General features: G+C 42.3%; 1 protein-coding gene and 1 long non-coding RNA gene across 4 annotated transcripts in view; one reads left to right on the forward strand and one right to left on the reverse strand.

Annotated features, from left to right (window-relative positions):
• The first annotated feature begins 720 nt into the window (after nt 1-720).
• LOC140530088 (cytochrome P450 4B1-like) overlaps nt 721-24,731 on the forward strand; it is a 29,787-nt gene continuing 5,776 nt past the window's right edge. The window contains exons 1-11 of one of the 3 annotated variants that reach the window (XM_072649329.1): nt 721-946; nt 8,129-8,270; nt 13,265-13,309; nt 16,044-16,171; nt 16,427-16,551; nt 16,894-17,048; nt 19,236-19,342; nt 20,028-20,218; nt 23,162-23,295; nt 24,260-24,324; nt 24,632-24,714. In XM_072649329.1, coding sequence (XP_072505430.1) covers nt 758-946; nt 8,129-8,270; nt 13,265-13,309; nt 16,044-16,171; nt 16,427-16,551; nt 16,894-17,048; nt 19,236-19,342; nt 20,028-20,218; nt 23,162-23,295; nt 24,260-24,324; nt 24,632-24,714 — 1,364 coding nt within the window. In that variant the 5' untranslated portion in view covers nt 721-757. Of the gene's footprint in view, nt 947-7,431; nt 7,542-8,128; nt 8,271-13,264; nt 13,310-16,043; nt 16,172-16,426; nt 16,552-16,893; nt 17,049-19,235; nt 19,343-20,027; nt 20,219-23,161; nt 23,296-24,259; nt 24,325-24,631; nt 24,715-24,731 lie in introns of those variants that run through there. The other 2 variants (XM_072649328.1, XM_072649330.1) reach the window with 2 other exon arrangements.
• LOC140530089 (uncharacterized) lies at nt 14,342-23,163 on the reverse strand. Its single transcript, XR_011975791.1, has 3 exons — nt 22,503-23,163; nt 16,930-17,798; nt 14,342-14,655 (listed from the first exon to the last, which is right to left on the reverse strand). It is a non-coding gene; the product is annotated as an uncharacterized lncRNA (long non-coding RNA).

Below are 24,731 nucleotides of genomic sequence, written 5' to 3' on the forward strand. Positions count from 1 at the left end.
TAGAAGGGAAAGATTGGGAGAAAGGGTAATCAGAATGCCTGGCATTTTGGGGTGGGAGTGGGGAGAGCAAGAGAAAATTTGGAACTCAAAATTTTGTGGAAATGAATGTTGAAAACTAAAAAGTAAATAAATATTAAAAAAGAAGCTGATTCCACTGTTCTTTGTAGTGCATATGATGTGGACTTGAGGATCAATCTCTGAGAAAGAAGGGGAAGGGTTAGGGCACACAAAGGTAGTGTCAGAATGGATACCCTCTCCTTGGTTTTGTGTCTTGGTCACAATTCCTGAACTGAAACTGGTTCTAGAGAAATAACATATATTTGGGGGCAGCCAGATCATTTGTATCCACGACTCCCCGCACCATTGGTTACATCCAGGCTGGACATATTGTCCATGGTGTACAATTTATTAAAACAATTACAAAGGCAAAAAAGAAAGTCTCCCAGATGTTGTGCTTTATTTTCTCTTGGGGTTTATCAGCTTCTTTCTCTGAGACTTATTGATTGCTTTCTTTTGGAGTCTATTCTGGAATTCTGGGAAGTTGACCAAAGAACAAAGTTCTTTCTCAAATTCTTTTCCTCCTGACAGTCTGTGTCTTGGGCTAGTCCTGGAATCCAACTGGATAAAATAGTTTTACCGTAGGGTGTGGCCAAGGGGAGGGGAACCCTGGAGTTGGCCACATGCCCAACACTGTGGTATAAGAGAGGGAGGCTGTCTGTGGCAGGATAATTCTCGTGTCTAGAGCAGAGCTCTCCCCATGTTGTCCTGGCTCTCCTCATGGCTCCCTGGGAGCCTCTCCAAGTTGTGGCTGTGGGCAGTTTCCCTGGGACTCACCCTGAGCCTGCTCCAACTGATCCGGCTCCTGTCCAGGAGGCAGAAACTTCTCCAAGGTCTAAAGAGCTTCCCTGGGCCTCCTACCCACTGGCTGTTTGGGCATGTTAAGGAGGTAGGTCCAGGCTCTTGTCTAGGGGCAAAGGTGAGAGGGATGGATTTGAAGAGATGGAAGAAAGGCACACAAAGAGAGGGAAAGAAATGGGGAGAGAGAAAGGAGGCCGAAAAATAAGAGGAGGGGATGATAAATAGAGGCAGAAAATGAATTACAAGATCTTAGTAATGAAAAGCTTCCCCCCCTTCTCAGAAGCATTGCTGATAAATAAGTAGTAATCTGCCTCTGCTAGAAGACTAGGGGAAGGAGAAGGAAGTGTCTATACACTGGCCCTTTGCACTCCTTGGAGCTAGAGTTGTGCCTCAGGATGGAGAGAAACAAGGAGAAAACAAAGGAGAAGAAAGAGTCCAGGGATAATAGAGGAGGAGAGAGAAGAGGAAGGGAGAGCCAAGGAAGGAGAGGACAGGGAGGGCATTGCAGAGCAAGAAGTGGAGGGAGCAGAGAGGGGGAAAGGAGTGATAAAGAGGAGAAATTAGGAGGTAGAAGAGACGAGGATAGTGGGAAGGGGGAAATGGAGGTAGGGAGATAGGGAGAGGAGGAGAAGTTTTGTTTTGTCGCTGAGAACTGTGTTTGGGGTTTTCTGTGTCAGTAAATCTGATGGCCTTTTCTCAGCTGTCATCCTCCTTGATTCTGACAGTCCCATCCATCTGGACATTTTGTAGTCTCTTGTCTTTTGTACTATTCCTCTCTACTGGTTCTCTCAGGTCTTTGCTGACTGTTTCTTTCAAGTCTTCCTTATTGGATCGGTCTCCAAGTTCTATTTGCTTTCTTAGAGGAATGTTCTCCAGTTTCTTTCGTGAATCTTCTTCTCTGCTCTCTTTACATTCTCTCCTTTGGTGATTGCATTCCCTCCCTTGAGTGCAGCGATCATCTCCATTCTGATGACTCTGAGGGCTACCTCTATCCATCCCCAGTCCCCCATGGTTGTTGTTGCCTTCTTGCCATGGTTTTCCATGTGGTCATTTCAAACTCAACAGGTCTAAAACAGAACTCATTATTCTTCCTCCCCCTTGAGCTATCAGGTAGATCCCCAGCAGGTAACTGGTGGCCAGGGGAGGAGGTTCTAGTATTTCAGCTGATGAACTTTCTCCAGTGTACTCCCCACTCCTGTCATTATATAGAATCAATATCAGTTACTCAGCCATGCTTAGCTGGCTTTTATGAAAGGGCATTTATTAGACTGGTATTGTCAGAAGAACTGGTTCAAAACAACTCACAGCCTTCCCTCCAACCTGGGTACATTCTCCCCTCAGGGCTTATAGAAAGTGGGCTTAAAGGTAGAGCATGTGTGGCACAAGGGTCCATTCACACTTCCTGGAATTCCTTTTATCCCCTTCCTTGAGCCCTCATGATGATCCTCTTGGGCAAGGGAAACCCCATGTCTTTGCTGACCTCTTTGGAGAGTTGCGAAACTCCATTCCTCTGAGTAACTTATCTGTCATCTGTTGATAGAGCTGCCAGTGGTTCCAGCTGTTCCAATGAGAAGTCCAAATCTTCTAAACTTTTGACATTCATGAGGTAATTCTCTGGTCAGTAACAGAAGAGGACATATGAGGATTTCTTGTCTTCCCCCTAAGATCTTAGTGAGTCCATTCTCTTCTATCTGCAGCCTTGAATGTTGGAATTTGGGCTGGCTCACTCCTATAGAAGCTTATGGGGCATGACTGAGTCTCTTTAATCAACCCCAACACAGTTCCTGTATAGAATAATTTCATTTACTACTTCACAAATTGAGGAACTAGTTTCCTTTGATGAATCAGTGCCCATGTCTTGCTCCATTAACAGGGTCATATACTAGGCTGCACCCTGGGCTCCCTTCTCTCTCTCTCTCTCTTTCTCTCTCTCTCTCTTCTTAGTCACCTAATAAGATTCCATGTACTCACCCTTAGTTCAATACCCCTGACAGATTGACTAACTGAAGTGTTCACACTTTTTAATCCATCCCCTTCCAGAACAATCTTCCTAAGGTACATATCTAATCATGCTGCTTCTTTGCCCCCAAGTTGAGAATGGTTTCCCATTGCCCACAAATAACACATAAATGACTCAGGCTGGCATGTAAGCCTAGGGCATTAATCCCCAGTTGGCTCCTACTCTTCTAGCCTTATTTCATACTACTCCCCTACATGTACTCCTCTTTTTATTGTCATACTCAGCCTCTAGCCATTCCTTGAAATGAAAACCTTATCTCTCACTCTCAAGCCTTTGCAGAAGCCATCTCCCCTGTTTAGAAAGAATTCCCTCAGTTTGCCTCTTTAAATCCTTCCTCCAAGTTTCAGCTCCGAAGTTATCTTCTCAGTGAAACAATCCCTGATGCCTCTGCTTCACATTTGTTAATTCTTTTCTCTTTTCTCACTAAAAGGATAGATTGTACTGATAGACATTATTGTTCAGTTGTGTCAGAGTCTTTATGATTCCATTTGGCGTTTTCTTGGCAAAGATATTGGAATGTTTTTCCATTTCCTTCTCTATCTCACTTTACAGATGAGGAGACTGAGGTAAACAGATTAAGTGACAGCTAGTAAGTGTCTGAAGCCAGATTTGAACTGCCCCAAACAGTCTTAAAGTCTATTATAAATAGGTGTAACCTTCCCCTCTACCCCTCCCCACCCCTCCCCAGGAATACCTTTGGAACAAGCAGATATCACTTTACTGAGCAAAGTCAAGGCTGAAAACAGGTCTAGCCATTTGTCAAGCGAAACTACAGTAGGTTTGCCTCTAGAGTTTGTGAAGTGGTCAAGATGCATGAGTTGAGTCCAAAGACTCTCCATGAGTTACATCCTTCTGAATTCATCCTCTAGTGTGGCAACAAAAAAAGCACCAAACAAAAACCCAAATCATGGACATTTCTCTGTAGAAAAAGAGGTTTAATGATGACAATTCTGAAACATATCATTGCTATATGAAAGTAGCTTAATGAATCCAGATTTAATAATCAATAATAATTATACAAGAGGATATATAGACTGTGCAACACATCCCTGATGGTAATTTAAAAAAAAACCCCAAAGCTTTCACAAAACCTAACAATATATGACCTGATGGTTGGAATTGCACAAAATATGCTTGCTCTTTTGCACTGACATACAAGTGACACATTCCCATACGGACCTAAAAATATTCTGGAGAACTCAACCACTAAGGAGAACCAGAAATCAGAGACTTGCTGTTGACCACAATCTCCTTGACTTGATATTCATTAAAAAAGGCACCTTAAGAGCAATGTTGTTACAATGTTGTTAGAGGGCACCATGCCAATGTAAGAAGAACCCATGTGTAGTTACAGGGCTCCACATGTAGTGCGGTTCATGTGGGGGGAGGTCTATCCTCTTCCTGTAGAATGGGGAGTATCATTGTGTGGCTCAAAGAGTGGAGGTAGAATGTACATCTCTTGGCTCTTCTTCCCCTACTTTTCTCCAATGGAGACTTCCATTCTTGCCAGGAGGGGAAGCAGGAGGTTGGGACTGAAGGTCAGTCTACTCTCCTCAGAGTAACAGGGTATCTCTAGAAACATCTATATCTGTGTACTCCCTTCTTTATTGTTATTCTAGGGAACAGAGTCCAATTCAATCTAACTTCTTCTCATTATGTCATCATTAATGGGGAAGGAGGACTCCAAGATCTACATGCAAGACTTGACCCTTTCCCATCAAGTGCCAGTTCTACAATGAATACATGGGGCAGATAACAAAGAAACTTGTTTATCCAAATGTCAATAAAACAGAAATGAAAACAGTGACTCTATAGGGAGTGAGATTGCCTCTTAATGCCTTTATTCAACTATAAAAAAAATTTATTCTTATTTGTTCCATCTGAACAATTGTCTTCAAAAGGAATAATTGCAAGGCTGCAGCTTGTCTCAGGACCATTTTTCCTGACTCTCACCAGAAAAGATATGAGAGAGATAAGAATGACAACAAAATCCACAATGAAAATATTGGGATAACAATGCTAGGAAGCTTGGTGGTGCAGTAGATAGGGTTCTATACGAAGAGACAGGAAGACCTAAATTCAAATCCCACCTTTCATACTTATTAGCTCTGTGACCTGGGAAAGCATTTCACTTCTGTTTGTCTCAGTTTTCTTATCTGTAGAATGGGGATGATGGTAATAGTACTTACCTCTTGGGATTGCTGTGAGGATAAAATGAAATAATATTTGTAAAGCACTTCGCATACCATAACTACTAGCTATAATTTGGCAAGGATAACTAGGCAGCAACATGGATAGAATGCCTAGCCCAGTATCAGGAAGACTGTACAAGTGTATTTCCTGTGAGTGTGAGTGTGTATGTGTGTGTGTGTGTGTGTGTGTGTGTATGGGTGTATGTGTGTGTGTGTGTGTGTATGTATGTGTGTATACTTCCTCCTTTGAATCAATTCTAACGAGCATGAGGTTCAAGTATTGCCTCTCCCATTTCCCCTTTTATTATAAAATCTCTTCCTAGTGTGCCTCCTTTACATGAGAATTTTTTCTCCCATTCTACCTCTCTTTTCCCCCTTCTCCCAGTATATCCCTCTTTTCTCACTCCTACTTTCTTGTTTTGGAGACCATCCTGACATAACTGACAGATACCTATGCCCTCTGTCTATGCAGATATCTTCTAACTTCCTCAATAATGATAAAATTCTTAGGAGTTCCATGTATCATCTTCTCATATTTTAATGGCAACAGTTTATCTCCATTAAGTCCCCTATGATTACCCTTTCATTTTAACCTTTTTAAGGTTCTCCTGATTCTTCTGTTTGAGTGTTGAATTTTTTTTGTTCAGCTCTGGCCTTTTCATCAGGAATGCTTGGGAATCTTCTATTTCACTAAATGTCCTTCTGTGCATCCTCCCCTCCCCCACCTTGAAGAATAATACTCAGTTTTGCTGCATAGGTTATTCTTGGTGGTAATCTTAGCTACTTTAGTCTTTAGAATATCTTTTCCATGAGCTCCACTTCTTGAATGTGGAAGCTGCCACATCTTGTGTGATCCTGATACAAGTTTACCTCACTAAAGGTTACCTTACTTCTCAGATGTAACATTTATGAGTTCCCTATATATCTTCATTAATTTCTTGTGACAATTCTTTTTCCTCCTCATTGAAATTGTTACTTTGTATCTTTAGAATTCTATTCGTTTCCTTTCCTTCTTGTATGTTTCTTCCCATCTGTTCCTGTCCATGTCTTCCTCCCTCTTGCTTCCCCATTTATCTTTTCCTCTACAATCTCTTCTCTCTCCATTTCTTCTCCCTCTTCTGGTTCACTCATCTCTTTCTCTCCACCTCTTCCCTTCTATATCTCCCCCACCAGCTCTTCATCCTTTATATTTCCTATTACTCTGACAACTGATCTTCCCTACCTCTTCTTCTACAGCTTTTATTTCTTCATCTCTTTACCTCATAAACTGAATTCGTCATCTTACTGAAGTGAACATTCCAAGGTACTGATAAAAAAGAATGGTGGGTGTGACTTCTGAGTCACTGTCAGTTAAATCTAGTGATTATGGAGAACATGAGAGGTACTGGAAAAGGTTAAGTGTGCTGAGCATCGAAAAGGGGAAGAGAATGAAATTTGTAAACTATAGATAGTGAGCTTCTTTGACTTCTTGAAAAATTCTACAACATATTATTAAAGAGATGGCTAGTGAAGGTCTGCAAAAGGAAGTGATGGTCATAGCCAATCAACCTGGCCTCAAGAAAAGATCATGCCAGACTATTTTTATTTCTTTTTTTCAGTAGATAAGTGATTAAATTGTGTCAGTACAGCTTACCTAGATTTTAGAATAGGATTTGATTAAGCTTTTCATGCTACTTTTATAGAAAAGATGGAGAAATTTGAGTTGGATGATATGTGGATTCAGAACTGGCCAAATGCACGAATTTAAACTAGTCATCAATGGCTCTATACTACCCTGGAATATCTCAAAGACCTGTACTCAGTCCATTGTTGTTTAATATTTATATAAATGACTTGGATAAGGAATAGATGATATCCTTTTCAAATATATCAATGATAGAAAGTTAGGAAGGATTAACTAACATACTGGATGACAGATTCAGGGCCTTAAAAGATTTTTACAAGGTTAACATTGGAATAAATGTTAAAAGATGAAATGTAATGAGGACAAATGGAAAGTCATCTATTGGTATAAAAATTTAACATCACAAGTATAAGATTATGGGGAGCAAGGGTTGGCCAGATATCAGTTTGTCTAAAAGGGATCTGGGAGTTTTAGTGGACTACAAAGCTTTATATAAGTTAGCATCCTTTTGTAGAAGCCAAAATTTAATGTGATTTTCAGTAACATTAAGAAAGGAAGAGGACTTAGAAAAAAGGGAGATTATAGTTTCACTGTACTATGTTCTGGACAGACTATACTTGAAATATGGTGTTCAGTCCTGGGCACTGCCTCTTAGAAAGGATATTGATGAGTTGGTAAGTGACCACACAGAAGATCACACAGAAGATCACAGAAAGGCCTTATATCCATATCTTGAAAACATGAGTGGGAATATTCAGTATGGAAAGAAAAGGCACAGGAGGATAATTGTCATCATGTAATTGAAAGGCTGTCATATGGAAGACTGTGTGACTGTTTCATCCCACAGGTAAGAACCAGAGGAAATAGGTAAACGTTTAAAGAGATAATTTTAATTTTAATATATGGAAAATTCTCCTAACATTAGAGCTATCCAAATGGAGAGTGTGTTACATTGGGAGGTAGGGGGCTTACCCTCATTGAAGGTCTTCAAGCCAGGCTTTAACTGAATGACCACTTGATAGTATGCTTTAGTGAGGTTTTCACATGTTTTTAAGGCATAGACTGGACTAGATGGCTGATGACATCCCTTGCAACTCAAATTCTATGATTCTATGATCTGTCTTTCATTCATTTCTGTTCCTTCCAATTCTTAGTCTTCCTTATTTCCTTTCTCATTTTTCTTTTTTTCTTCCCATATCTTCTTTTCTTACACATCCATTTCTCCCAGAACTTCTTCCTCCATCTAATCTTTCCTTCGAATTTTTTTCTTTCTTGGTACAGACAACTTTTTCACTGATGGAGGCTGAAAGGAGTGCCACCTGTCATAATATGTATAGCATTCTCTAGCTTGTGGGAATTGGTTTTTGTCCAGTCCTGACCTCCAATAATATGGCCTCTGTGATCTCTCTTCCCTTTCTCCTTCCCTCATTGAAGATGAAGAAGGAAGGAGAATTGGACAAGGTTCTCTCATGGACCAACATTTACCCCTGTGCACACCAACTGTGGATGGGAAATTTTATTGGTTTCCTGAACATCTATGACCCTGACTACACCAAGGCTGTGTACAGTCGAGGAGGTAAGGGACCTCAAGGCCTCCCAATGAAATCTTTGTCTGAGTGGGAACCATAAGGGTAAATATGGGAAAGAATGAATGGAGAAGGGGAATGGGAGGATGCAGTGGAGAGGGACCCCAAGTAATAGGCTGAAAGCTTTGAGTGAGGAAGTAGAGGTGATATTTGTCATTATGGCTTATGTTTTCGCTGGCAAAAAGAACAGTCTGTGGACTGAGATGGGTGAAGAAAAAATGGCAAATAGAGAACTGAGGACCAGGATAAGTAGGAAAATAAGACAGTGCCTTGGCTGCTTTTGCTAATGTTGAATCATTAGTCCATGGCAAATTCCTTGACAGGGTACTACTAAGAGAAGTGTGATATATGACTATTAAGCCATTGTTAATGTCTTGATATTAAGACTGGGAGAAGTACCATAGATGATAAGATGGGGAAAGTTCCCAGTTTTTTTAAACCACAACAGAAACAAAATGTAATCTCCAGGTTATAAGACAGTGAACTTAACTTCAATATTTGTCAAGATTATAGAGTATACTATAAAGAGATGGTTGATGAACATCTGTAAATGGAAGCAACCATGGAGACAACATGGTTTTATCAAGAACAGGTTATGCCAGACTAATCTTGATTTCTTTTTGACAGGCTTCCTAGTCCCACATCCATCCCAGTCCTACATAGAGATGGTCATTCTCTTGATCTCATCATAATTTAGCAGTGTCTACCTCCATGCAGCTCTTAAAATGGTACCTGACACATAGGACACACTAAGTAGCTGTTTGTGTCTGTTGACTGATTAACTTGGAAATTTTTCTCTTGACCACATCTTATTCTTCCACCTCTCATTTTAGCTCAGTCCTTCCAAATTGATTGGGACTTCCAGTCACTCACACCTCTCTGCTCTCACTGTCCACCACCCATGCTCTGGTCTTAGCTTTCTTCCTTTGTGTCCTATGCTTAAGCAGTTTAACTTCTTTGAGGTCCTCACTTTCTTCTTATGTCTTGCTAAATCCTAATCTTGAGTTGCCTTCCTAGCCATCTTCGCTACTTTGACTTGAGTGCTGCTCATTGGCACTGGACTAAACCACACAGATGTGCAGGCTGAGTTCACTACAAATTTATGGCATCTAATCTTGATGGGGGTCTATGTTTGACAACAATCCTTTTCCTTTTTAGTGACTGACTCTTTTCCCTGTGGCATTTCTCCCTCGCAACTCTGATGAACTTGCCAGCAGTGTCTTTATCCAAGTAATGAAACAAGCAGGAAACTGCCAAGGTCAATAATAGATCTTGGGGACATACTCCCTTGGGGACACACTCCCTTCTGCTGCAGTTTTTCTAAAGCTTCTGCTGTCTTCTTAAACTTATATGCTGTTCCTAATTAAAAGAAGATCTATCCACTTTTAGTGAAAAAAGTGGTCATCTGCCATCAGCTCCCTATTCTACAGTTCAAAACACTTCATCTCCTGTTCTCTCCTCCTTTACTCCAAGCTCTGATGAAAAGGTAATCCTCCTTGGCAAACTCAATTCCTCTGTTTCTTTCCTTGGTCCAATCCTTTCTCATCTCTTCCAGGAATTTGTCCCCTTGACCATTCCCAATATTATTTTTGTTCTCTCATTATCTCCTGGCCCCTTCCTTACTGATGGCGATGTGGTCAGCTCTTTACAAGGACTTTTCTTTGCTTGAAATGCTTTCTTGTCTCATCACCTCTTCTTGGAACCCTTACCTTCCTTCAAGGCACATCTCAATTGTAATCTTTTATTGGAGAATTTCCCTGACCCCCTGTAATTATCAGTATATTTTTTCCTTTTCAAATTGTCCTGAATTTCCACATCCATGCATATAGTGTGTCTCCATTGGTAAATGTAAGAGGAGGGTGGGTGACTTCACTTTGCTTTTCTAATACCTAGGACAGTTGTTTGCCCATAATTGGTGTTTAAAATTGCTTGTCAGATTTGATCACAGTTCTTTCAATCTGAAGGATGCTGTAGAAAGAATTAAGTTGAATTTCATCAAAATATTTGTCAGTTTCCCTAATGTTTTCCTTGTACATGTGATAGAGAAAGGTGGCACAGGTTACAGTCAAGTTAGGTGGACTGTTTGAATGGGTGGACCTAACTGTAGTTGTAGGATTAGGAGTTTTGAGCTGGAAGCCTCATAGGCTCATAGATGTATTCCTAGAATCTAGGGATTTTAGAAGCCATTGAGTCCTACTTCCTTATTGCCCTATTAATCCCCATGGAGGCCTAGATAGCAGAGTGACCTGCCTAAGGTCCTAGAGATAGTAAACAACAGAACCAGGATTTTTAACCTTTATCTCTTTGTCCAAATCCAAAATGTCTTTTCCTACCACATTATATCATATTTGCTAATGGTACAGGTTCCCCAAGATCTATTATTGACCATGGCAATTTCATGTTTTTTCCATTACTTGGATAAAGACATTGCTGGCAAGCTCATCAGAGTTGCGAGGGAGAAATACCACAGGGGACAATAAAGTCAAGGATCCATAAAACATTAAAATATTCAAATGTTGAGCAAAATATAACATGTAATATAATGGAATCAAATATAAACTCTTACACTTAAGTTAAAGAAAAATCACCTTTGCTGGTAAAAGATGGTAAGAGCATGGCTTGATAGCAGTTCATTTGAACTGAAGGTTGGAGGGAATTGCAAGCTTGCTGTGAGTGATGTGGCCCCCAAGATAGCTTATAGAAACCAAGGCCACTTGAAAGGCAGAGCCTCCTGGACTAAGGAAGTGATAGTCCACTGGTCCTCTGCCTTCATTGAATCCCACAGAGGATCTTGTGTTCAGTTCTTGGGGACTATGGATTGGAAAGGACACTGATAACATGAAAAATGTCTGGAGGAGGGTAACTAGGTTGGTGAAGGCCTCTGAATTCATGACATATAATGAGAGTGTGGAAAAAGCCTTGGATTAGGAGTCAGAGGAGCTGATTTCAAATCTTGCTTCTGGTATTGCCTTGTGACCTTAGGCAAGTCACTTAACCACTGTGAGCCTCATTTTCCTCAATTGTAAAATATGTGATTTGAAACAGTCCCCAATGTTTCTTCTAGTTCTAAATCCATGATCCTATTCATTGGAGGGGGCAGCTAGTTAGCACAGACTCATTCCTGAGTTTAAATCCAGTCTCAGACACTTATTAGCTGTGTGACTTTGGGCAAGTCACTTAACTCTGTTTGCCTCAGTTTCCTCATCTGTACAAAGTGAGCTGGAGAAGGAAATGGGAAGCTGGTTCTGTATCTTTGCCAAGAAAACCCCATAGGGGGCCAGAAAAAGTCAGACAAGATTGGAGAATGAGTGAACAACAACTACACTCATTGGAGATGTTTAGGTTGGAGAAGAGAAGACATAGAGCTGAAATTATAACTTCCTTCAGAATCTGAAGAGCTCTCATATAGAAAAAGAACCAACCTTGGTCCCTGAGGCATGAACTAAGAACAGCGGGGGAGAAGGTATTACAGAAAGGCAGCTTTCACCTTGATGTCCATATGGCAGGATCATAGGGTGATCTACCCCCACTGTAGCTTCTCATATCTCTCAAATAGGCATGTAGACCCATCCTTAGCTATGGTTATCTCACTCCCTCGCTTCCCATGTATGGACCACTACTCTGTTGTTACCCTAAAATTCTCTCAGAGTCCTAGGAGTAACTATTAAGGGACAAATCTACTCTTGCTATAGACCCCTCTAACTACTTAGCCCCCACCAGTACATTTCTATTTGAACAGTCACCCAAAGTGACACTTCTAGATATTTAGCAGAACCATTGACTTAGTAACAAGGCAAAAGAAATAGTGATGATAATAATAAAGCTACTTGTTTTAAAACAGGTAAATATATCACAATCCACTCATAAATCTGGGTCACTCACAAAAACAATCAATATCTGTTGGTAAGAGTGGACACACACAGAAATCTGTCAAGGAGGCATATGAACAAGGAAAAGTCATGTGCTCAAGGTAACTCACGGCTCTACAGCTATAAAATTCTGTGTTCTTTCTGTCTTGGGAACTGTTCAGAAAACTTCCTTGAAGGTAATTTCAGTGTTGAAAAATTACTTCAGCTACTATGTTCCTCTGAAACTGCACTTGACTAATACCTTGCTGGGGGACATTTCAGTCAATGGAACTGATAAAGTTCTAAAACCTGTCCTTCCCCTCCCCCTACACTCTCTCCCTCTCTCTCATTTTTCTTCCCTCTGTCTCTCCCTTTTATTATATTTCTGTTCAGGGTTAGTCTATGGTGAAATTGATTCTATTTGTGCTATAGTAATACGACAGCTCTGTTTTTCGTATTGCCCCAGATACTGACTGAAATGTCCCAATCCCTGAAGTTAATTGTGCTTTTCATTTGTTCTAAACTTCACAGGCTTGTTACTATCAGAAGTGAGCAACAAACATCTCAGAATTCAGTCATAGAGCTACTTCAATAACTGGAACTTTCATAGGTTTCTGAGCAGGCTTAACTGGGCAACAAGTCCCAAAACATTTCTTTATCAGGTGCTTACTGTGTTCTAGGTATAGTTCTGTGGACTGGGGATACAAAGAAAGGCAACAACCACCTTTAACCTCGAGCTTTTTACCATCTAATCCTAATCCAACAAATCTATGATCAAGAAAAGCTTCTCAAGAATTAGAATCAGAGATCAAGGGAATGGACTTCCTGGGATGTGTAGGGGAGGTGGCAACTCCTAACCAAAGATTCTGAAGTCAGGGCAGGACGAAGTCAGGGCAGGACGCCCTCTTGTCATGGATGCTGGAAAGGAGTTTCTTACTTGGGCATTGGTTGAATTTAAAAGCCACTGGAAATCCTTCCACCTCTGAGATGCTGTGTTTCTGTGCCTCTGGGCTCTTAGATACTAGAGCTTGTATCCTGAGGGTAAGGAAAGGATTGGTCCATCTCTCTTCCAGCCTGCTCCTGCTTTGGCTTCTCAGAGTTGGCCTCTCTGACTGCACTTTTTTCTCCCTCTACAGATCCAAAGGCCTGGGATATATACGGATTCTTTTTACCATGGATTGGTGAGTGGGATTCCTCTGCTACCCCCAACTCTGTCACCCACCTTGGGTAAGGCAGGCACAGCAGAAGTGCAGGTCTGAATGGTAAGGTACTTGAGTCTGGCTAAAAAAGTAGGAGTATCCAATCCCTTCTTCTTCTTCTGCTCCTCACACATTTTTCAGTCCTCACCCCACCCCTTGTCCTATCCCTTTGACAAATCCTGAGTTTGACATGAGCAGTGATTGGGCTTTTGCTTTCCAGGAGCTCCTAATCTGCCGGAGAAGGTAAATCCCACATATGCCACCTTTCTCAGATTGAGAAAGAGCCCTAAATGGGAACTCAGGAAACCTGGACCCTAGCCCTAACTCTGTCCCCTCACTACCATGTGATCTTAGGCAATACTTCTCTCTCCTCTCTGAACCTCTTTCCTCCTCTATAATAGAGGAATAATAATACATCCTTTGGTCCTTATTGGGTGGCTGTGAAGACAGTACCCTGTATGACCTCTTACAGAATGATAACTATGTGATACATAATCAGTGTAATCTGTCAAATGATCATACCAGGCTGCAGGATACTCTCCTCTGCTTTGCATTTCATCTCTGTTCGTTTCTGTCACACTTTATGCCTGTCTTCTTGGGAACTTCCTATATCTCGCCTCCCTTTCACAGATACAATTGCCATCTTTACTCACCTTTCAACACCTTGCGATGGCTTCTCTGTCTTAAGTTCAATCCAGTGAACTTAACTTTCTCTGAGATTACCAGTGATCTCTTCTTAAATACTCTATCCAGTGACCTTCAATCCTCATCCTTGTAGATTTCTCCCAGCTTTCATGCCTGTTAACCACTCCCACCTTCTGGATAATCTTTCCTCCCTTTGCATCCATGATACTACTCATTCTGCTGCTCCATCCCTGACTCTATCAGACTCCTTTGCTGGATTGTCATGCAGCAAAGTATCTTATTTTTTTTAACTAGCATTCAGCAAATACTTGGTGAATTGGACTCAATTTGTAGTTGCATCAAGTCTCCAGTTTGAGAGTCTAAAGCAGATTTAAACATTCAATCAATCAGAAATCATTTATTAAGCCCTTATTCCAAAGATAAATAGGAAGCACTCTGTCCCAGAGAGCTTACATTCTGGAGGTTGTAGGGAGCAACATGAGCAAAGCAAATAAGTACAAAGTGTAATTTCCAGCGCTAGTGGGAGACCGTATCAGCTGGGGGTGAGTGCGTGGGTGGTTGGCAGAAATCTTTCCAGTCTTCTCTTTTACATACTTTACATGCGTTGTGGCCAAATTTCTTCCAGCATTTCTCTCTCCATGCCATTCTACAGTCAATCCTTGACTTTGGCAGAGGTAAGGTTCCTAGAAAATGGTGCAAAAGTAAAAAATTCAAATGTCGAAGCATTGAACATATGGGAAATAAGGGGTGAGGTACCTTGGCAAGTAAAAATGATAACCTTTCTCCAGAGATTGGTGAAAATTTGCTCTTCTCCCTTCAGTTCTCTAGAACAAAAGGTCAATGCTGATAATATGCACTTTCTGGGACAGATTCATGAATCCTTTTATGAATATTTTCCTCCTTTTTGTGGATATAACAAATTCTTGATTCTTTAACACCAAACTTGGGACTGACTGTGGCTGCAGCTATTCTAGGATGAAGTCTATGTAACCTTTATTTTCTCACTGAGTCATTTCACTGACTTTGCATGCTTGACCTTAGAGCCTGCAGGACTTGCACAATTCTTTGAGGGCACGGTTGCAACACAAAACTTATTTTAAAGGCAAACAATGAAAATATGCAACAAATACTTGAGGAGCTCTTTACAATGCTACGGTGAACAATAGCAGGGATATGCCTGGTAGGGTACCAGATGCTCCACAAACTTGTAGGCATCACACCTCTCAGCTTTTCTCTACTGAGCATAGCTGTGTGTATGTTTGCCAACACAAAAATGAAAATAAAGTTACTAATACAATCATGTGAATGCTGAAGATTGCCTCTATGCCTTTGCATGAGCTGGCCCCAATGCCTGGATTACTTTTTTTCCTCATCTCCAGCTCTTGGAATCCTCAGCCTCCTACATACCTCAGTTTAGGTGACACCTTCTTTTCTGATCCTCCCAGGTGTTCTTCCTCTCTTCCCATTACCTTGCATTTACTTTTCCCTGTGTACTCACAGTCCATTAGATTGTAGGCTCATTGAGGGCAAGAACTATCTTTTGCCTCTTTTTGTATCCCCAGTGCTTAGCACAGTGCCTGACACATAGTAGGTGTTTAATAAATGTTTCTTGATTAATTGATTGACTGATGATTCTCACATCTACAAGCAAAATGTGAATTCCCCCATGTGTGGAGACTTGGAGGGGTCACTGTGGAGAGAACATAAGGATTTTTGCTCTTCTATCCCCACAATACCATTGTCCTAATTTTCCTTTCAGCTCTAGCATTCTCTTTTCTGTGTTCTAAAGTTCCTTCAAGTTTGAACATTCTGTGTTCTAAGGCTCAGGGTCATTCCCAGCACTGTCATTCTCTTTGTATGTTTTCTTAAGTAGGTGAAACCTCCCCAATGAAGACTTATTCCATGACTAAGGTCTTCAGAAAACCCCATTCAATTTCAATTATGTTGAGGACTAACTGTGTGCTCCCAGAAGGGAGAATGGACTCCTTGTCCCTCTCCAAGTTTCCATGTGCCTGAATCCTGTCCCCATGATATTCTCTACTCTCTCATGTCTTCTCTCTCCTGATCTCAGGAAAGGGACTACTGGTCTTGGATGGGCCCAAGTGGTTTCAGCACCGGAAACTACTCACCCCTGCCTTTCACTCTGAGGTCCTGAAGCCGTATGTGGATGTGTTTGTTGAATCTACCAAAGCTATGCTGGTGAGAGTCTCCTGTTGGCATTGGTGGGATACTTGTTCCTCCCCAGGGGATAAAACTAAAGTTTGGGCTAACTTGGAGGGGGAGTTTAGTTTGTGGCCTGTAGTGCTGCACTGGACAGAATGTCCTTTGGAATAGATCAGAGAAGGAAACTGGACAGTTGGGGAAAGGGTACAGGAAGAAGGGTGAGCTGTGTAAACAATTCCTGTGGGTCTATGAGTTTGTAAATGAGCTCTGATTTCCTTCTGTCTTTTTCAGAACAAATGGGACAAGAAGATTCAGAAGGACAAGTGTGTGAATATCTTCCCAGATGTGGGTCACATGGCTTTGGACAGTCTAATGAAATGTATCTTTGGAAGGAGCAGTGGGAGCCAGCCAGAGAGGTCAGTGAAAGGGCCCTGACTATCTTGGGGGAGCTGTCTTTATCTGACCCATAGGAGCAAGCCCCTGGTCTGAGAGGAGACACAGCCCTGTTCTGGGGAGCCCCTTGTGTGAGGAGAGGAGACACAAACACCACAGGGAAATATCACTGAGGTCTGGATGGTAACAGTATTGATGGAAGATATGGGACTTTGAGCGACTTCCCAGTACAGAGCTTAGTTTGCCAACGTGGCTAGGACCAGGGGGAGGGGGAATGACTACTCAAAATGCCATAACACAACCATCCCCTCTTTCCTCCTCCCTCACCTCATTGCTTCAATTTTTCCTCTCCTTGGCCCCTGCAGTGACACCAAATACTATCTGGCCATTGGGGAACTCACCTTGTTGATGCAAGAGCGAATGGCAGCCTTCCAGTATCACAACGACATCTTCTACTATTGGTTCACGCTTCATGGTCGGAAGTTCCTTCAGGCCTGCAAGGTTGCTCATGATCACACTGGTGTGTCTCCAGCCTGGGACTGCTCTTCTTCTATACCTTCTTCTCTTTTCCTCCTTTTCTCCCTTCCTTCCATTCTTCTTTCTGTCTTTCCTTTTTCCTCCTCATAGACCCTATCCTTAGGTCCATCTATTTGGTAGCTCCAAGGGTTATTCCTCATTACCCCTCCTCCTATGCAGCTTTTTTGTGATCTTGTGGCCTTCTTCCCTCTGCCCATTCCCTGACCAAATCATACCACATGACTCTTCCCTTTGAGGTAGGAGAGAATGTTTCACAGGATCAAAGAATCTCTGAGTTGGAGGAGGTGTCAAAGATAATGTAGTACAACATCTGTCTGAGGAGAAAAACTTACTACAACATGTCCATCATGTGACTATCTAGCCCCTATTTGAGGATGTCAAAAGATAGGGACTCCAGGCATCCTAGTTCCACCTTTGGACAGCTCCAATTTTCAGGAAGTTTTTCCTTATATCATGGACAAATCTGCCTCTCTGAGATTTCCACCAGTTGGTCCTGGCTCTGCTTTCAGAGGCTGAGAAGAACAAGCCTGATCTCCTTCTCACATGATAGATATTGAACACATGGCCAGCCCTCCTAGAAATCTTTCCTTCATTGGCCAAACATCTTCATTCCCTCCAATTAATCCTCATATCTCATACTCTCAAGGACTTTCATTGGTCCTGTCCTCTTCTGGATGCTCTTCTGCTTCTCAATGTCCTTGCTAAAATGTGGTACCCAGAATTGAACCTAGTCCTGCAGATGAGGACAGAAAAAGTCAGCAGATAACAGGACTCTCAGCTACAACATTATGGCCTCCATGCCTTTCTTAGAGAAAACTTAGGTCACGTTAGTTTTCATTGACTGCCTTGTTGGTACCACTTCTTCATCAATGCTATTTTTCAACTCCATGTAGACATTTTTATTCTATTCTCTTTACAGGGAAAGAGTTCTACATATTAATGAAAATGGAAGCAAAAATAATGGTTGAATGGATCTGTCCTCTCCTCAGTTAATTACAGTCATTGCCACCCTGGACAGTGGACTTATCTATCCCTTAATCTTATTTTTCCCCTTTGTATTGACCTTAGTTGTCTTCACCAGTCTCAGCTTATACTGACATAATAATAAAAGCTAACATTTATAGATTATTGTAAAATTTGCAAACCTCATATATACATTAATATGCCTATTTATACATAAACACATATATGTGTATATATGTATGTGTGTATATCTACCTATCTAAAATTTAGTCCTCACAACAATCGTACTTTCTTTTATTATCCCCATTTATCACTATGAGCTTATGTTCATCTCATTCTTTCATCTTCTTTCCCTTCTTTAATTCTTTAGTGAATCCATACTCCCATCAATGTAAATATTCATCCCAATGATACAACCTATGCATCTCTACTGTTCCTGCATGTCTCTTAAATCTAAGTAAATTGATGAGCTCTCTGTGCATCCACATTGGTTACTTAGGTATCATCCTCCCTTTCCTCTTTATTGGAACTATTTCTCTTTTGTCTAAAGGATTCTTTTCCCAAGAGCCTCCAATCCCTCTTGGGATGACTACTTCTGTAGAATTTAAGGCCATGATATCCTATATATATATATATATATATATTTAATGGAACCTGTTCTCTTTAAATCCAGGGATTGTCAGGCTATTCCCAGCTTTTGATGACAAACTCTATAATGGAGTGATAGTTTCTCCCCAAGGTTCCTATCATTTCAACACAGAAGAGGGTATCGTACAGAGAGAACAGTCTACCAGTTTCCTCTGTCTTGCCCATTTACTTTTCTAGTTACGAAGTTCTTTGCCCACTGAAGTGCTCTTTTCTTCTTGATTAGTGGCTCCAAGAATTAGAACTCCTGAAAGGAAGGCACCTTTAGCTAGCTAGAATAAGGGATGGAGATTGCTCCCAGTGATGCTCTCTGCAGTGATGAATTCTGATTGGAGTGAAGTCTTGGCTAAGGCATCTATAACCCTAAGACAGTGTATTTGGAGGAAAGTGACCTGGGTGGGGTGTCAGGGGACCTGGTTCTTCCACTCACTTCATTTGACTCCATGATCTTGACTCAACCATTCCTCTCACTAGGATTTAATTTCCCTTCTGTAAGTTAAGTGCTTGAACACATGACTTCTCCTGCCCTTTCCAGCACTAACACTATGATTTTCTTGCACAGACAAAGTGATTAGGGCCAGAAAGGCTGCCCTGAAGGAGGAGGAGGAGCAGGAGAAGATTCAGGAGAAGAAACGCCTGGATTTCCTGGACATTCTTCTTGGGGCTGGAGTGAGTCTGAGGGGTTTCAAAAGGATGGGTTAATCTGGGGTTTGATTCAGGCAAAGCCAAAGTGGGTCTTTAGGGCCCTTCCCCTTCCTTGTACCCCTCTCCTTGCTCCAAGGAGTGTCTGTCTCTCTCCTGTTCCCTCTTCTGTCCTTGTGCACTTGCTCATTCATTAAATAGGAGGAGAGATCAGTGGGGAAGGGACTGTCCACTCAAGGTTTTCTGGGGAAGCTGAGAGAAGTGGGTAATTTAAACTTGACCTTGATTGATACAGAGGATCCAGACAGAGTGAAAGTGGATCCAATATGTTGTAGTAGAAAGGGTGCTGGATTTGCTGTCAAAAGCCTTGGATTCAAATCCTAGTTCTGACACCACCTGTGTGCCATTGGACAAGTCACTTCCCCTGTTTGAGTTTCACTTTCCTCCTCTGTAAAATGAGGTTTGGCCCCAAAGGTCTCTAAGGCCCCTTTCAGTTCTAAATCTTATGCATAAGAAGGAAATTCATATTATGCATAAGAAGGATGGTTCTTCCTCCAGTCCCATCAAAAAAGAAGATCCCATCACCCTCCAATTTAGGTTCTTTTTCTCCTATTTAGCAGCTTTTATTAGGGGAAGTTCTCCCTGAAATCTACTTTGAATCCCTCCTATTTTGTCATCCACCCATTTTTGTCACCTCTATTTCTTCCTTAAGGATGAGAACAAGACAAAGTTGTCAGATGCAGACCTAAGGTCTGAGGTGGACACGTTCATGTTTGAGGGTCATGACACCACCACCAGTGCCATCTCCTGGTTCCTATACTGCATAGCCCTGAACCCAGAGCACCAGAAGCGATGCCGGGAGGAGATCCAGAATATCTTGGGAAATCGTGACACCATCCAATGGTAAGCCCTGGGCCTGCTCTGTCTCAGGACTGCTTGAGGAGTATGCCAGGGCATGCAGAGACCCTGTCAGGACCTGCCCTGCTCCCTCAGGCTGTGCTTCTTATTACTGTTGTGAACATGTCAAGGGTCTCTTCCTGCTTCCGGGTCAGTTTCCTCATCTCTGGAAAAAGGGATTGGACTAATTGATCTCTAAGGAATCTTGAGGGTCTAAATTGAGGATCCACTGACTATTCCTATGGTTGACTCTACGATCTTAGTAGCCCCAGATATTTACCAAAGTATGACTTTATTTTGGTTCTCAAATTTCATCTTATTATACTCAGTCCAATATTCTGGTCTGTCAAAATCCCTTTGAATCCTATTATCCATAGTGTTAGCTGTCCTTTTCAACTTTGTGCCTTCTTCAAATTTGGTGAACACACCATCTGTTCCTTCATCCAGATCTTTGAGACACACATTAAATAGCCCAGGGTCAAGCCCAGATTCCTGTGGTATCCCCCTGGGAACCTCCTGCCATGTTGAACAGCTACTCTTTTGAGTCCTGCCATCCAACCAGTTTGAATCCATCTAATTGTAGTATCATCTAGCCCACATCTTTCTATCTTCTCCACCACACTCTTACCAAAAACTTGGCTGAAAATGAGATAAATTGTATCCAGAGTATTCCCTTCAACTACTAGTTTAGTAATTCTATCCAAAAAACAAATGATGTGACCCTACCACGACTTGTGCTTTTTAGAGTCAGGCAGGCACTTTGGGATCACTGCTTCCTTTTTTAGATGTTTGTCAACTCCAAATATCTTCCTAAAGATTGATGTAGAGGTTTCCCCAAGAATTCAGGAGAAGCACACACACAGTTTAAAAAAATCTGTTCTCTTTCTCACTTCACCCCTTTAAAAAATCTGGACTTTTGTCCTTCTATCTTGTAATACCGCCCTTGTTTTTCATGATCTTTCAAAGTTTACGAACAATGACCCAGGAATCACATTATCCAGTTTTTTATGACCTGAGTTTAAAGTTCAGCATTGCCAGGAGATCTTAATCGTGTTAATTGTTTTCCTTCCATCTCTTTATTTTATATATCATGTCCATGTAAGTTCTTTCATTTTGTCATTACCATGGCAAAGGTCATTCCCCTTGGCAAATAAAACAGAAATGGAGCAAGAATTCCCCTTCTCTCTGTTGGAAGTCATTGTCGTCCTGTCTACCCAAAGCAATAGCCTGCCCCTTCTTGGTTCTTCCTTTTTCTCCCAATAAAGCTAAAAGAAACCCCCCTTTTGTGTCCTTAGATTTCCTTACAAAATCTTAAATCATTCTGAGATTTATTGAGACTCTTTTTCTGTAAGTCTCTTTTTATTATTAATTTATTTGTTTTCAGTTTACTGAGACCATTTTATAAAGTTCCAGAGAGTTGGCTCTGTTTCCATCTTCCACCCATTTCTTTTTGAATCTAAGGGTTGGGGAATTACCTGTATAAGCACATTATTCTCTTTAGACATATTCCCCTTTCCTTCCCCATTAGAATCATTTCCTTCATGTTCTAGTCTCAATATCTTTCTCCAGTCTTATGTCTTGTTCTCTACACATTCCATCAACAAAACTGGTTGGCTGCCCCTCTTTCCTACACACAGGGCATCATTCCTGCCTCCTATTTCTTGGTTTCTGCCTCTGTTTCATATCTAGCGAAGGAGATAAGATGAACACTCCTGAGCAATAAGAGTTAAAAGCCCTGAGGTCTCATCTACGATGATGGTCCACTCTTTGCCAATACAAACCAAAGCTCTCTGCAACTTAGTCAATGGTAGTCCTTTCTCTGGTGGCACAGATTTCAGTGAAGAGCATCTGTGAGCTGACCTAGGCTCGTTCTTGGATGACAGGACCACACTCTAAGCTTCTTCAGCTTGGGAGGATGTGCCAAGGCTGTTTGTATTTTTCTGGTCAGGCCTTGGAGAAGTCAGGGTGTCACTGTGACCTCACTCACCATGCCAAGAGAAGTGGAAGACCCTAGTGTGAATTCATTCACAGGGCACTTTATGGCTTACAAAGTCATTGACCCAGGTCATAGAATCACAGAATTTGAGACTCTCAGATCTAGGATGGAATTCAGAGGTACCTTGTCCAAACTGTATGGCAATTCTATAACATCCCTGACAAATGCCCGTCTAGCCACTGCCAGGAGACCTCCAATGAGGGAAGACTCCCCACCTTTCAAGGCAGTAGCCCAATTCATTTTTCTCAGCTCTAATTGGTACATAGCAAAGAAGAATGAATTCAGAATTTCTACCCAGGTCTTTGAATTCCAAATAAAATTCTCTTTCCACTTCTGTTCCCTGTTGGAAGGTCTGGGTCATTTTCTTCTCTGTATCCTCAGCTCTTAGAAGAGGGCTCTATTATGCAAGGCCCTGTTCACTGTTTCCATGTGTCTTTCTTTCCTGAGTCCCCTTGGGCTTGCCTCCATGGTAAGCACTGAGGGAATGATCAGAGACTCAGGGAGCTCTCAGTGAACCAGGAAGAAATGTCAAGGGGCTGTTTGTGAGATCATAGACTGAAGCAAGGGACCCAGGCTCTGTGTGCCTGGTGGGTTCAGATGACACCTACTGGGGTGCTCAGAGAGGGTTTACCCCAAGATGGGTACATGCAGGACCTTAAGGGAAGGAGGAGGAATGAGGGCATTCTAGGTGGAGGTAACTTGGGCAAAGATGGGATAGAAAGCATCTTGAGCAAGAGGGAGAGAGGACCAACAGATATACTCAGAATTAAGACTGGACACCTGGCCAAGTCTATTACTAGGGGAAATGGGGGTATTCCAGATCCCCTCCACTTGTCTCCTCAAGCTAGCTGGAAGGTGGATCTGGGGTGTCTGGAGAATACAGGGCTAGGGGGGCTGCTGCACTTGTTCCCCACTGACTGGGGGCTCTGGCCGGCTGTTCTCCCTCCATGCAGGGAAGATCTGGGGAAAATGACCTACCTTACCATGTGCATCAAGGAGAGTTTCCGCCTATATCCTCCAGTGCCCCAGGTATATCGCCAGCTCAACAAGCCTGTTACCTTTCCGGATGGGAGGTCTCTACCTGAAGGTAGGATAAGACTGGCCCTTGAGCCTGGGTGTGGGAGGTGGGAGACCTGGGTCAGGAGCTGAGAGTGGTTCTCAGCCACATATTGTTGACACAGAGTGACTAGAGTTTTGGCCCCTCCTCCTCCTGGCCTTGGGACCTTTTACTGGTTCCCATGCACTAGGAATTCCTGTAGGGTCTCAGGTGACCTCCATACCAGGACTGGCCTGTCTGGTCCCTTGTGGATGCCACTACCATTGCCTTCTGTAGAGCCCCAGAAAATGGCACAGTCTCTATCTCTGTCACTTCCCAACCTCTGTCCTTGCCTCAGTGTGACATCAGCCCACTGGCTTCTCAAGGTTCACTAGGGTTTGTTTGCCCTTATTTTGTTGTTTATTTTTACCTTGTTTTATTGCTGCCAAATCCAGGGAAATTGAAATCCTGGCTCTGCAGAGATTTTGGAAAGTTCTCCAGCTGTCCTGGTCTTTGAGATCATCTCCTTCATGAAAACCTGATCTGCCACCCCAATGTACTCCTAATTCCCCCCAATTTTCCCCAAGGAAATCTCTGCCACAATTTGTGGGACTTGTTGGGCCCTAGTGAGTCCAAGGAGATCCAGTTACCTCTCATAGAAGACTCTAGACTGTTCTTCTCCATCCAATATTTTAAACTTCACAGAGGAGAACCCTAGACTAGGCGTCAGATCTTAGTTGGAGTCCCCACAGAGTTCAAGACATTACCAGAATCACTTCTCTTCTCAGGGATCAGTTTCCTTATTTGTAAATCTTCATCTCAGGGAATAAATGAGGTTATTAACAGCATGGCATAGTGGATAGAAGTCACTTAACTTCTTAGGGGCCTCTAAGACTTTTAGTTAGATATGAGTGGTCTGTCTGCATCAGTGGAGAGGCTAACCCTTCCAGAAATTCCCCATACCAATGAAATCCCATGACTCTTCTCCAAGAGTATCTCTCTCCCTTTCCCACAGGCAGCCTGGTCTCTCTCCACATCTATGCACTGCACAGAAACCCAGCCATCTGGGACAAGCCTGAGGTATCTCCAACCATACAAGTAGGATGGGCCAGAGGAGAGCATTCACATAGGGAAAGGGGAAGGCTCTTGCCTGTTGGAAATTGGGGATGACCTTCCCTAAGCAGGCGCATGAGGCCAGGCTGAGGGGATTGGGTGGAGGAGGATCTGGGACTCCACCTGCTAGGAAAGAGCCCGTTAGCTTTCCCTTTGACCTGTTTCTGCCTTCACTCTCTCTGCCTGTACCCCCACCATTCACTTCCCCTTCCATGCCCCTAAACGTGAAGCTATATACCTTTGACTCATCCCTCCTTCTCCTGTTCCCATCCAGATGTTTGACCCCCAGCGCTTCTCTCCAGAGAATTCCTCTACTCGTCACCCCTATGCATTCATTCCCTTCTCAGCTGGGCCCAGGTAGGTGCTGTCTCCCA

This window comes from Notamacropus eugenii, chromosome 2, assembly GCF_028372415.1.
Source record: "Notamacropus eugenii isolate mMacEug1 chromosome 2, mMacEug1.pri_v2, whole genome shotgun sequence".
Classification (NCBI taxonomy): Eukaryota; Metazoa; Chordata; class Mammalia; order Diprotodontia; family Macropodidae; genus Notamacropus; species Notamacropus eugenii.